The sequence below is a fragment of the Astatotilapia calliptera genome, chromosome 18, assembly GCF_900246225.1.
Source record: "Astatotilapia calliptera chromosome 18, fAstCal1.2, whole genome shotgun sequence".
Classification (NCBI taxonomy): domain Eukaryota; kingdom Metazoa; phylum Chordata; class Actinopteri; order Cichliformes; family Cichlidae; genus Astatotilapia; species Astatotilapia calliptera.
The window spans coordinates 19,077,488-19,091,526 of NC_039319.1; the positions used below are offsets into that span (position 1 = coordinate 19,077,488).

A 14,039-nucleotide genomic window follows, 5' to 3' on the forward strand; every position below is an offset into this window, starting at 1 on the left:
GAGCCCTAACAACTGATTCATACATTTATTTGCAGAATGGAAATGATATGTTCCAGCCCCATCTTATATCTAATGAAATACTTTCCTAGTAAAAGGTTTTTCCTGCGTTTAAGTCTTGTTCTTCTTAACAAAGTCTCCTTTAAATTACAAAAGTCTAAAAACTTTCTTTTCTCCTTACATGCTTACTTAACTCTTTTCATAAAGTGGCTTTTTGTATATAAAGGGTTAAAACACTGTCCGGGTCACTGGCCTCCCAGCAGTCTCAGAGACTTGAGCCAAAACCAAGCGACTCTTTTTTTTATCAGCTCTTTCATTCATATTTCCTCTCAAAAAATCCACATCAATTTTTGATTGAGTTTCTGTCTGAGCAAATCATCTGGAGTTTCTCCACCAGTGCACCGCCCACGACTCCGTGACGTCGGTGCCACTATATAGCCAGGGTTCGCCTTTCGTCCACACCAGTTGGATAAAATTGAAAGAGACGGACGTACCGTGAAGACGCACTTGGCACTTTTACGGGAAAAAAGAAGAAATATTTAAGCGAGACGGAGACACGTACGAGTCGATCGTTTATTCCGCTGTGATAAATGAGTACCGGCTGTTTCACCGCGGCTCAGCGGATTTCGTGCCACACCATGAATGCGGATTTATTTAAGCCTGCTCCGGAGCGTGGTGGACCCCAACAGACTTCTGCCCCGGCGAAAAACAGCAGGAATAAACACGATCAACCCAAACCGGAGCTGGCTCAGGTTGTGACGGATCTCAAGACGGGGAGGTCCTACATTAAAGGGAAGCTTTTGGGAAAGGTACGCGCATTTCATACATTTTTCTTCGCCCCTTTTCTCCTTTTCCATGTGTCTGTGCGTCGCTGCGTCGGTTTTGACTGAGGAGGCAGATGGCTCTAGAATCTGAATTAATTAGCCGCAGTTTGGGGCTGGTTTTATTTCCCCCCCCCTTTCCTTTTTTGTTTTCTTTCTGTTTAAAATCACTATGAGCCATGTTCCAGGTGTGCTTGTGATGTGATGCGGGAATAGAGAATGACCTCGTGGTGGATGTGACCAATACACCCCCCCCCCCCCCCGTTCTCCTCCTTGCTGTTCTCGTCAGTGCTGAATGAATCAGACGCAAGGTGTGCCCAGCTCCGGTGCGCACACATGCTTAGCCATAAAAAATAAATAATTAAAAAAAAATCTCCACCGATGATGAACGTTTACAGCCCCCTCTCGTATTTTAATGGCCTGCCGTTAAACCAAAGACACGCTTGTCTGACCACAGCATAATTTCTGCCCCTCATGATGATGATGATGATGCATCAGCATCGCTTTTTGAAACAGTGTCTATGGAAGCGAGTTTATCAACGTGTTGCTGGTCGTATCGATGTGCTGCAGCCAGTTTTTTTTTCCTTCCTCTGCCTGCCGCAGAGCTAGAAACGTCTCCGCCAGTTTCACGGTTAATGAATGCAGCAGCTCAGGCTGCCTCATCCTTCATGTACCCGAGCATGTGTAGTCTTGATCACATCCTGGAGAGAAGGGGAAAAAAATGTCTGTATAAGCGGCAGTAAACGCATCTGGGGGATGATGTTTTTCATCATATCTGCGCATACAAGCCAATAAAAGATGCCTGAGGCATCAGATGGATCGTTTTATGGTCATGACAATCATTTTTATGTCTTTAATCTTACCTCGATTATTGTTCCTGAAATTGTTTTGACTGCATCGCTACCTTTCCTCAGGTCAGACTTGCCTTGAGACTGAGTGTGTGGGTTTTAAACCTGCTGCTTGTGTAAATTGATCATTCTGTTTGTTTCCCCCCAAAGGGCGGCTTTGCTCGATGCTATGAGATGACAGACCTGTCCAACAACAAAATGTATGCAGTGAAGGTGATCCCACAGAGCAGGGTGTCCAAACCACACCAGAGAGACAAGGTACACGATCACCAATCTTTGTGTCTCCCGTGTCTTGCATAACTGGAAATCAATGTCTGGGTTGTTGTTTTTTCTTTTGGGACATTGAAACGTCTTCACCGATTGATGAGTTGTCATATGTTGACAGATTACGAACGAGATCGAGCTGCACAGAACGCTGTCACACAAGCATGTGGTGAAATTCTCCCACTATTTCGAGGACCAAGAAAACATCTACATCTTCCTCGAGCTGTGCAGTCGGAAGGTGAGACTTCAGAACTCTAGAACAGTCTGCGCTGCTTTGTGTTCTGCTTGCACTAACAGTATTTCTTGTATTACCCTACAGTGCTGCTTTGCACGCTATATTCAAAAGGGGTCTTGGCAGATTTTTACTGTTTTCCTAGTGAATGTTAAAAAAAAAAAAAAGATTTCTTTTATGCAGCTGCAGGGATGCATGTGTGCTAGCAGTGTTTGTACAGTCCCACTCACTGATGCAGGGTTGACGGTTCACTCATTGCTCTCTCTGCAGTCCCTGGCACACATTTGGAAGGCGAGACACACACTCACAGAGCCTGAAGTGCGCTATTACCTCAGACAGATCATATCTGGCCTCAAGTACCTCCACAGCAGAGGAATCCTGCACAGGGATCTCAAACTAGGTACGTGACTGAAAATGCGGCTTAACGCATACACAAAGCATCCCAGGAATCTGTGACTTTGGACGAGCATGCGTGTCATCTGTGGAATGCTGACCAGACAAATGCTTTTGTCTCTTTCAGGGAACTTTTTCATCAATGAGAACATGGAGTTGCGGCTGGGAGACTTTGGCCTCGCTGCCAAGCTGGAGACAGTTGAACAAAGAAAAAAGTAAGTTAATTGCTTAAAATGTTTATCTGCTGGAGGATACCAATGAGCTTATTGGGGCCCATAGATCATGCGACTGTAATGATGATTGTTATAATGAAACAAAGCTCTCGAAGGTCTCTCCATATTACCTTTTTTTTTTAAATTTTTTTTATGAGTATTTTTAGCCCCATCTCAGATGTATCTTTTAAAAATCTGACTTTTAATGCCCTATTTTAGCACAAGCACCCTCAACCTAAACCATGACATCAGTTACTAAGCATAATCTTCCTCCCACAACTTTCCTCCTGCAAGTACCTAACTAAACCGGTTTCCAACTGACAGTTGAAAGTACCGCTTAGAGCACAGTTTCAATTCCTGTTAGACAGCTTCCTGTGGAATACCAGAAGACTGAGAGTGACAGAAAAAATATTTCAAACATTACCTGTATGCCTGATGTTGAAACCAAACCAGTTTTAAATGTTTGAAGCATTACATCTTACCCATATATGGTTCTTGTTTTGTTTTTCTTAGAACAATCTGTGGGACTCCCAATTACTTGGCTCCTGAGGTGCTCAACAGACAGGGCCACGGCACAGAGTCTGACGTGTGGTCCCTCGGATGTGTCATGTGAGTCTTTTTACTTTAAGATGATTATAAGAACTATCCCGGTTTCATAGAGAGTGTGTTGGGGGGATTTTGACCTTGGCGTCACTTCGTCTCAGTCGGTCGGGAAAGTGGGGACTTTTTTTTTTTTCTTTCTCTAAATCACTCACTCTTGTTTTTGAGCTGACTCACTGTTGCCTTGATTGCTCTCTCACAGGTACACACTGATGTGTGGAAACCCTCCTTTTGAGACGCTCGACTTGAAAGAGACGTACAAGTGTATTAAAGAAGTTCGCTACAACCTGCCCTCCACGCTTTCCCCTGCTGCTCAGAAACTCATCTCAGGCATCCTGCAGAAGAATCCCAGTGACAGACTCACGCTGGATCAGATCCTCAACCACGAATTCTTCAAAGTATGTTGACCTTCGGGAAATTTCTTGCCAGTGTTACGAAACACAGTTGTGACATTTTTTTCTCGAGGTGAAGGAGTGTGAAAATGTCAGTGCTTGATCTGTTATCTCAACTGAGAACAGAGTGGGCACGCTCCAACCTCTTCACTTTTTCTCACTGTTTTTTTTTTTTTTTTTTTTTTTTTTTTTTTTGTTTCTTTTTTAATGCATCACCTTTGCCTCTTTCTCAGGGTTTCACTCCTGACAAACTTCCCCCCAGCAGCTGTACAATGGTGCCAGAGCTACACCCTCCCAGCCCTGCCAAGAAATTCTTCACTAAAATGGCCAAAAGCCTATTTGGAAAGAAGAAAGCAAAAGGTGAGCAAGCAGCACGAGCGATGGGGGGGGGGGGGTTAGTTTTTCAGATTTAGTTTTAAGAATATCCAAGAGCTGCTGTATTTATTTAAACAGTCCTGCCTTTAAACATATTTGTTGTGACTACAGTGTGTCGTGTTTTCACAGTGGAAAAAATTCCATGCGAGGACAAAGAGGACAAGGATATTTCCAAGCTGGTGTCGGGCATCGTTAAATGTTCCATCAACCGGCAGATCAGCTACAAAACAGTGGGAAACAACGAGGTACTTTTTTTCTCTCTCTCTCTTTCCTCTGTGAGAAACTTTTGACCTGGTTTACCTTAATTTGGGTAATTCCAGCCAGTTATGCACACAGTTCACATGCAATTACACCCGTTCTAAAGGCTTGGAGAAAACACAAAATGCATATTTTAATAGCATACAGCCTCCATTACATTTGAGAATTGCTTTCCATTAGCATGCTCATTTAAATAGTAAAAGTGCCCTAGAAAAAGGAACTGTTAAAGAAATGGGGTGGAAAAGATGTCTTAATTTTTAAAGATGCGTTGTTTTAAATTTGTTTTTCTTCAGAATAATGTAAGATGCATGACAAAAAAACTAGTTCAGACCAGAAGAAATGTAGCAGTCTGTTGGTGGTAGCTTTTGAAACTTGATAAGCTCTAGTAAGCTCATCTGGGTGTTTGTTCGGGTACTTTGTTATCAGAAGAATCTGAAGAAGCTGTTACTGCACACTTGGGAGGGGGGGGTAAATGTTCTCTGCTCAGTAACGACATGACGTATTTGTTTTAAAAAGACTGAACAGAACCTAGAGTATATGCCACAATTGCAGGATGCTCAGTTGGCCGATCCCCAATCAGGCTCGTCTAGTTTATTTATAGAGCCAAAAAGGAGCTACAGTTTTTGCTGTCATGCATGACTCTTCCTTTGTCTGTCTTAAGAAGCCTGTCCTGAGGAACCAGATTGTCATTAATAAGCGCAGATGAATATAGATTTGTACAAGTGTACTCTGAAAGTAGTGCTCATTTTAGCTTGTTTTCATGTTTGTCTGTTTGCGGCGGGAAAAAACAAACCTACTCGCGCACCACTTGTGGTAACGTGACATTAGAAACTACGTGTCAAGCTTGCAGCATGCTTGCAACGTGTACAAAGGGAAACCGTGCAGCTGAAAGTAGTTCCCCCGCCTTGCAGTGGCAACGAGACGCACTGCATTTAGTCTAAGGCGTTGCAGAAATTGAATAAATGAGCTTCAGCGCTGACACAGCAAAAGTGTGCATGCAAGGATTAAAGGAGCTCATTCCCTTTATCTCTGGTTACCCTTTCGGGCATGTGACACACTGCTCTTTCACTTTGTTGCTCTTACTCATCATGTGCTAATCGCATGTTTCGTTGTTGCTCAGGTGACGTCTCCCACCGGTCAGCTGGTGAGCTCTGTGCCTCTGGAGCAGACTCCTGCTGAGGAGGAATCCAGAAAGTCCATTTCCCGGTCTTTTAAGGGCACCATGGCCAGCAGCACTGAACGTAAGTTTCTGGTTGTTATTTATGAACACACATTTGGTGTTTGTTGTGGTGGCTGATTGCAATCAGGGTTTCTAATTTTTGCTCGTTTTGGTTGGTTTTTCCCTTCAGCGTGTGAGGATGTGCTGACCCCTGCAGCTGTTGCCGACTCTGCCCTGAAAGTTCTCACAAACTGCCTGGCCACCATGCCTGCAGGTATGTTTATGCATAAGATTGTAGCTCAGCCATTATTTTTTGTTGTCCTTGTGGGATTACTTGAGTGGACCAAAGAGGAATAAAATCAAGCAAAATGTCCTTCTGCTGTTTGCCGCAATTACAAAATGCAACAGAATCATTAAATTTAACTAGCTGGATATTTTCCTTGAATCCTCAGAATTTCTGCTGACTCATTCTGCTTATTTGAGACACACCATATGTGTTAAGAGAAACATAATGTTTTGACTTTTTGAATTAAGATTATTTCACTAATCCTCATATTTATTTATTTATTTTTATTTATCTTTTTCTTCAGCCAATAGGAATCCACCCTGCCTGTCCAGTCCGCAGTCCTTCCTGTGGGTGACTAAATGGGTTGACTACTCCAACAAGTATGGCTTTGGCTACCAGCTCTCAAACCAAAACGTAGGCGTGCTCTTCAATGAGGGAACACATCTCAGTCTTTGTGACCAGCGCAAGTAAGTACTTTAAAATCAACTGATTAAGATGTCATGTCAACATTTACAGTGCTTAGAGCTTATTGTCAGTTGCTTAGTGACTAGGCTCAATGGTGTAAATGGAAAAGATGTCAAGTTCATCTTCCAATTTTTTTTAAACTTCCCCCCCCCTTCTTCCAAACAGGACTGTCCACTACTGCTTGACCAACAACAAACACTTCAGCTTCCCTTCAAACTCTCTACCTGAGCAGCTGCGCAACCAGAAACAAATAGTTGAACTAATGGCTAACTACATGGAGGAGAACCTAATGGAGGTAGGAAAGCACCTATTAGTTTTCAGCCATTACTTAGAGTGACTAACTTGCATTTAATGACAACTGTAAGCCAGGATTTGTGCCTTCATAAACCTGTTAAAGGGCACTTGAAGAGATTATGACCTCATGCAAATGAAACTAAATAATTTCTGTCCTCCTCAGGGTGGAGATCTGCATTGTCAGGAACATGTCTCAGCTCCTCCTCCTCTGCTCCTCCAGTGGGTGAAGACTGACCATGCTCTTGTCATGCTCTTCAATAATGATACTCTACAGGTTTGTATAATTAAATTAATAAAACCAGTCATGGGACACTGAGTCTACATAACTACTTTTTCAAAGCAGCTGGATTATAATTCTCCTTTTCTTTTCTTTTTTTTTTTTTTTTTTTTTTAGGTTAACTTCTACACAGACCACACCAAAATCATCCTGTGCAAGTCTTCTGACGACGCCTACCTGCTCACCTATATCAGTCGGGAACGTGCCTCGTGCACGTACCTCCTCAGCATGTTGAATGAAATGGGCTGCACATCTGAGCTACGGCACCGCCTTAGATATGTGGTCCAGCTTCTCCAGCACCACACTGATGCCTGAGAGCACAGCTCAGTGCCTCCCAGGCTACCCGAGTGACAGATGCCTTAGAGGCAACCTGACTGGTTGATACAGTTTCTCAAGGCATAGCCAAGCAAGGCAATGTGTTCATATGCGTGACGGATGAAAAGGATGCTCAACGTCTCTGAGCAATATTCTTGTCTGGCTTAGTGCCTAGGCAGCTGATTTATCAAACTGACTGATTTTGATAAATGTCAAGCAGTCAGGGAGTTGCCCAAAGCAGCATCTGCCTCAAGGTGTTGTGCCTATCCAGCTAAGCCTCAAAGGTATCCACCTGGAAGCTATTGATACCTAAAATAAAGACTCATACATGGCCTGAAATGATGGATCCCTCATCGGCAGATTCCTACAAAACAAAAAAAGACAAAAAAAACAAAACAAAAAAACCCCACCCAGTTATCCTCCCTCACTCAAACGCACTGCTTCTTGTCTTGGGCCTTTCAAATCCGCCAACCCTACAGCTTTCAGCCTCCCCTGATAGCCCATCACCCAGGCATGGTATCTTAAACATTTCTCAACACTAAAATTGTCCCTTTTGCTCAGAATGGAGATAATCCTGCAGCAGAAATGCTCAGATTTCCAAAAGTATTTTAGCAGCAAGGTCTTTTACACCATTCTCTTGCACTCCAACTGATCTTTCAGCAAAGAAGCTTTGTGAAGAGGTATGGTTTGACTAGAGAGAAAGACCCCCCCTAAACCCTCAATTGGTTCATTGTCTTTTTTTTTTTCTTCTTTTTTTTTTTTTGTGGTACCATGGTGTACACTTGTTTGTTTTCAAATTTGTTTTAAAAAATGGAAAGAGCCAGCTATAGGATCACACTACAATCTTGACCTCACATGCACAAATATGCCTGGCCTTATTTGATGATGGTGATGCTTAAGTTTGGGAGTCATTGCTTCTTCTGCTCCAACATCATTTTTTTTTTTTTCTTTTAAATTGCAACCAAATTTCACTGATGTGGTGCATAACAAACTACTGGGGCTGCAGGAGTAAACACAATTTTGCACTTTCTTTTTTTTTTTTTCCCTTCTGTAAATTCATCAGGCGTATAAAGCCTTTTACCACTTGTTAGCTTTTTTTTTATTTGCTTTTATCTAGATACCAAAAAGCATTTCAACTTTTCTGTTTGTTTTTAAAAAGGGAAAAAAAAACGATTCAACTTTTTAAAATTCACACACAGTAGGTGAATGTGCGCTCCACACGTGCTGGGAAGCTGAACTGTTGGTTGGATAATGGGGTGGGGGAAAGGGGGGTAAAAGTGCCTTTCTGAGGGATGCCCATTTAGTGCAATAACAGCCCTTTGTGAATGTCAAGCTGGCTACAAACAAGATTGAGATGGGTTTTACAGGTGGGATTTACTTTTGGACTTTGCACCAAGTTTAAAAGTAAGTCCAATAGCACTACACTCTCACTACCTGGTATAAGCTTTTAGAACAACTGTTAGAAGTATATATTCCAATAATATCTACTAAGGGGGAAAAAATGAAAACATTGTACTCTGTCGTACTGTACTGTACTGTAATCCTGATCGGTTTACATTGCTTTCTTGACCCAGAGTTGTATCCTAAAAACTGTGACCTGGAATGCAAGTATTATGTACATGTGTTTTCAGAAAACTCAACATTGTGAAAGCCATCTGCCAATTCAGAAGAGTCTTTATTTTTTTGGCACATAATGTCGTGTTTATTTATTTTTTATTTATACATAGTTTTTTATTTATTGTGCAAATGTTCCGGTCTTGACACAAGTAAACGTTCAATTCCGATCACTTTTTTTGTAATGTATTTTGGGGGAAAAATGGGACAAAAATAAAGTTTATTGAAAATGACTTCAGTTTATTGTTGCGTTTTTATATTGACAGTGCACTAAAGTTGAGAAATGTATGGGTTTTGTTGAAACGAATGGCATTTTTAACGACTGACTCATGTAGCAGTCATTACCAAACGCACACCTTTAATAATAATGGATTACATTTATATAGCGCTTTTCGAGACCCTCAAAGCGCTTTACAATTCCACTATTCATTCACTCTCACACACTGGTGGAGGCAGATACAGTTGTAGCCACAGCTGCCCTGGGGCAGACTGACAGAAGCGAGGTTGCCACATCGGGCCCCTCTGGCCATCACCAGTAGGCGGTAGGTGAAAAGTTGTTGTTGCCCAAGGACACAACAACTGAGACCGTCCGTGCCGGGGCTCGAACCGGCAACCTTCTGATTACAAGACGAACTGCCAATTCTTGAGCCACGATCGCCCCTTTGTCATCATTGTACGTAAATGCTAGAGAGGGAGACATTTACAATATTTGTATCATATCCTTCTGGAAACATCTAATATATTTATTTACTACAATAACAACAATATGAAACTTTCATTTCTTAGCGTTTGCTAAATGTCTGTCTGATTTTGTTTTGTTTTTTCAAGTTTGTGCGTCCAAAGTTCGTGTTTGTGGTAGCAGCTGCATAAGCAGGTTATTCATGACGACTTCCCCTTTAACCACATTTTCTAGTTACTCTTAAGCCAGATAATAAATTGCCTTTGCCATCTCTTGTAAACCTGTTGTCAGAGTATATACAGCATTAAGCTTTCGGTCCCCTTTCAAACCTTGAAACCATAAGTGACAGTATGTAAATCAAAAGCTTTGCCCTGTGGCTGAATAAATAGGCAAACTCTCTTCCTGAAGTCCCTCAAGGGGGGCTAGTCCATTGTTTCATGGACAGGATGGAAGCTGAATTGCTTGTCCTGGATGCCAGGTTTGAAAAATCCTATGATCTTCCTTCTACCGCTACCAGTCAAAGCACTTTATAGTATAAACTACACTCATCCAACACTTTCTAATCTATAACTAAATAAATGCCTTTTCACCCTAGAGAACACACAGTGATCAGAGCTTCCTCTTTCATATAGGCGGACATCTGGCTCTGCTGCCTGAGCACAACACCGGATCTATTTAGTCTGCCAGGAATAGATCTGGCGTTAAAGAGGGTTAAAACAATCAATATGTAAAATCACATGGGCAGCCAGATGAAGTCATAACATGACGGCTCAGATCTGAGCTGACTCAAATATCTTCTTCTTCTTCTACTGTTTGTTTTTTGTAGACTCTTTGCAAATGAGTTGATATAAGCTAAGTATCATTTCAGAAAGCTTGATTGTGGATTGTCACTTCATTAGGATAGGCAATAAGTCACAATGCATCACATCTTCTTCACCCCCAGTAACTGTTATGTGTGTTAGCAAAGACTGGACCCACACTGGCTGTCAGAACAGTGTCTGAAACCTTACAGTGTTATTATCTCTACTTTTCAGCTGCTGTTTTTCAAAAGCTCCTTTATGGAATTATGTTTTTGTGTTTTGGCTATCAAATGATTTATGACACCACAGCACACAGTATAGGCAGATCCCAGGCCAGGTGAGACAGATCCTAGTGGAATTAAATGTTTCCATCTCTGAAAAATGGGAAAAACATGCAGGAACTGCATTCATGCTCTTGGCAGACACTGCAAAATAAAGTAGACCGACTGCTTGACAGGAAGGTACAATCTGTTCTTTAGGACCTTCAGAATAAACCCTGGTCGCCTTTACCCTGCAGATCTAACCGGAAATATTTTAGACACTCTTGAGTGAGTTCCCCAAAATGTTTTACACCTTTTAAAAATAATTTCATTAAATAAACAGTGTCTGCAGTCTAAAGTGCATGAGTGCAAGCCCCCTGCTGAGTTGGCTGGTTATCATAACTGCTGTACCAGGAGTTATGTGGTATACTTCACATACAAAATGCTTAATATTTTGGCACGTTAAGTAGGACATTTCTACATAAGGTCCCAACATAAGCCACTTAATGGTCTTCCGGGTCAGTTTAGGGTTCCCGTCTAAATGCACAGAAGTATTTTAGATTAAATACTTGTTGTTATCTGCCGTTTAGACAATACGACCTGACTGAGAGCCTCAGATAAAGACAACTTATGACGTGAATGAGAGACTCACATCATTGTTAAAACTTGTCAAGCATGTCACATTATGTGCAAGAAAGGTGTGCATAGTTTTCTTATTTTTTAATACCATTAAAGTCAAAGGCTTGGGCTGTGAAGTCATTAGTGCAACTTCAGGTAGCAATTCTTTCATGTGCAGCTGAATGTGTCACGTTACGCAAATGTTACTAAAAACTGGTTTTAATTACATATGTGTGACAGGCCACAGTCTGGGCTGGGGTGGGACTCCCTGCTATCCAACTTCCTGTTTATAAAATGCCGTACTACTGTATGTACAAAATATAAACAGTATATACAATGATAATGTGTGCCATTGGCCTCTGGTCACTATGAGTACTTAAACCTTGCTCAGTTATCCAGATCGACTGTGTCTTTCAGCATTCACGAAATACTACTGAGAGTTTTTCCATTTTTTTCCATTCCTCGACCTCCACATCCACACTTACACAAACATGTCTCCTTCTGAGAGCTTCAGGCTGTTTTATTCACTTTGCACATGGAGAAATATGAGTGCCGAAAAGCAAATATTAGCTTTGCGAGGTAATATGTCAATGTATGTGATGCTCACAGTTTTACACCATGTTGACTTTTGAAATGAAGTGATTTCCTGTCAGGATTGCTTTTTTGGGTTTTTTGTGGTATTGCTTTTCCCCTTCACATTTACAGGGACAAAAAACAACACTACTGTGATCCATAAAATCTTTGAAGGATGGTATGTGAGGCATGGCAAAGTGGGTGGCACAGCTAAATGAGCGAAAGGAAGGGATGTCCTTCCCTTCCTCTGTTGCTTTTTCAGTGACCCTTGGCCACATCGTATTCTGGCTGTGATGTGTGCGAGTGTGTCGGCTGCGGTTTATCTGTCATGTGGGGTACTGATGCTGATGTCACATTCCTGCCTGTTAAGGCCAGACTGAGTCCATTACACACACCGATGTACGTCACACACCAGTCCTACAGGAAATGTGTTTCCTTTTATGATTCTCCCTGTGTTTCCCATTAAAAGCACAAAGCGCAATGTTTTATTCACTCTTCTGCTGCCAAAATGAAATGCTCTCGCCACACTTTAGTGAATCATCAAGCACTTCAGAAAGAAAATTGTCTCCAAGACTATTGAATCATTGACTAGAATTAAGACTTGTGAGCTCTGAATACAGCGTGTATTCTAACCACATCATGTGTCAGTGGATGGGTTATAGACTGGTAGAGTGGTGCAGAGGCTGCATGTGTGGAGATAAAGTAGCTTAAACATTTATCAAAGGCAGATAACATACATAAGCCTCTCCCCACTCCCCATTACAGAAGTTGAGTAATCGGAAGCTATAAAATTACTCATCAAGGTAGGGTCTTTCTTTTGGTACAGAGTTTTATGTTTGTTTAATTATCTTTTTAGTATGAGCTGATACATTACTGAATCCTTTGTTTCCCTTGTCTGTGAATGGCCATGTTAGTCTGTGATAGACTGCCTGTTCCAAGACTGTGGTTGTTTTTTTTTGTTTGTTTGTTTTTTGTTAACATACATGGAGCATTGAAATGTATGAGAGCATGCTTCCTGTATCTCAGGCTTAAAATGCTCTTCCTGTTTCTCAACACCATCATTCTTTTCCGTCTTTGTTCTCTCAGCGGGGCTCATTATTTATCCTCACTAATGATCAGCCATAATATCCCCTGTAGTGACAACATGAAACAGCACTAAAGCTTAGGAAGTCAAACATCTGGAGACGGGGAGGACAGATGAGGGGAAAGAGAAGGAAAGAATTTGGCCAGACATCTAACTGCTGTGGGACAATTTTACCTAATTAGTAACTTCTGTTTTCCCAGGAGTTTTCTCTCTCCTCGGTCTCCCTTCATCCTGTGTGTGTGGGAGCAAAAGGGACAGAGAGAGAGAGAGAGAGAGAGAGAGAGAGAGAGTGAGAGAGAGAGAGAGAGAGACATTGCAATAGGCTTTCTTTGTGAATTGCTGCCAAGACCACAAGCCAAAGTCCTTGTGAGTGTTACTGGACTAGGGTTTCTCAGCTAGCACTGGTTTCCTCTCAAGAACAAATGTTTCTGAGTCATTTGCATAGCTCTTTTCCCTTCTCAGGCTTTATTTTGGTTCAGAACTGGTGCATCCTAATGCATTGTTCAGGCCTGCACAGTCATTTCCCAGATTTCTTATGTTTATGGCTTTCCCATCTACCTCTGTGACCCTGCAGATTATGTCTCTCTCGGGAAGCATCATCTATTCACAAGAAATCTCAGTATCTCAGGTGTCCCACAACCTGTTTCTGAGGCTCAAGTCAACCCCCCCATTTGTGATCTATTTTATCATCATAGTTCTTTGGTAAAATTCCAAGCTCCTGGTATATCGTTTTATCTAAAAAAAAATAATTGTTGGACCGCTTTTAGTGTCTGTTTCCATGCCATATCCTTTTTAAGTGCTTGGTTCAGTCAAATGAATGTGCTGACTGATGATCCTGCCACCTTCTGCCTCCTTTGTCAGTCAATCATAGCTCATAAATTGTGTGCGGGTCAAACAGATCCTACACCTGGCGTAGTGTAGTGTTTTGTTGTTGTAATTTTGGCTCTGTACACCAACAAAGGATTTTAAGTCAAACAAACGAAATGTGATTGTAGTGCGTACTTTCAGCTTTAATTGATATAAATTGTATTTTTAGGAATGTGTGGGAATTGCATGTGTTCTTATAAACATCCCCTTGTTTTCAGTGGCTGGAAATTAATTGGAGAATTGACTGATAAGGAGTTTCAACACAAGTGAGGGAGGCCGTTATTAAACTCTAAAACTAAATTGAGCCCAGCAGTGAGATTCTGGTATAGTCAGCTTACGCTGGCCAGCTAAGCAAC

At 41.7% G+C, this 14,039-nt stretch overlaps 1 protein-coding gene across 1 annotated transcript; it reads left to right on the forward strand.

The window, feature by feature from the left end:
* The first annotated feature begins 445 nt into the window (after window positions 1-445).
* plk3 (polo-like kinase 3 (Drosophila)) lies at window positions 446-7,949 on the forward strand. Its single transcript, XM_026150481.1, has 15 exons — window positions 446-806; window positions 1,817-1,924; window positions 2,052-2,168; window positions 2,433-2,562; window positions 2,683-2,770; window positions 3,281-3,376; window positions 3,570-3,765; window positions 3,993-4,119; window positions 4,264-4,379; window positions 5,513-5,633; window positions 5,742-5,825; window positions 6,142-6,304; window positions 6,468-6,597; window positions 6,760-6,870; window positions 6,991-7,949. The coding sequence occupies exons 1-15, from the start codon at window positions 588-590 to the stop codon at window positions 7,186-7,188; spliced, it is 2,004 nt and encodes a 667-aa protein (XP_026006266.1). The 5' UTR covers window positions 446-587; the 3' UTR covers window positions 7,189-7,949.
* Window positions 7,950-14,039: the final 6,090 nt, after the last annotated feature.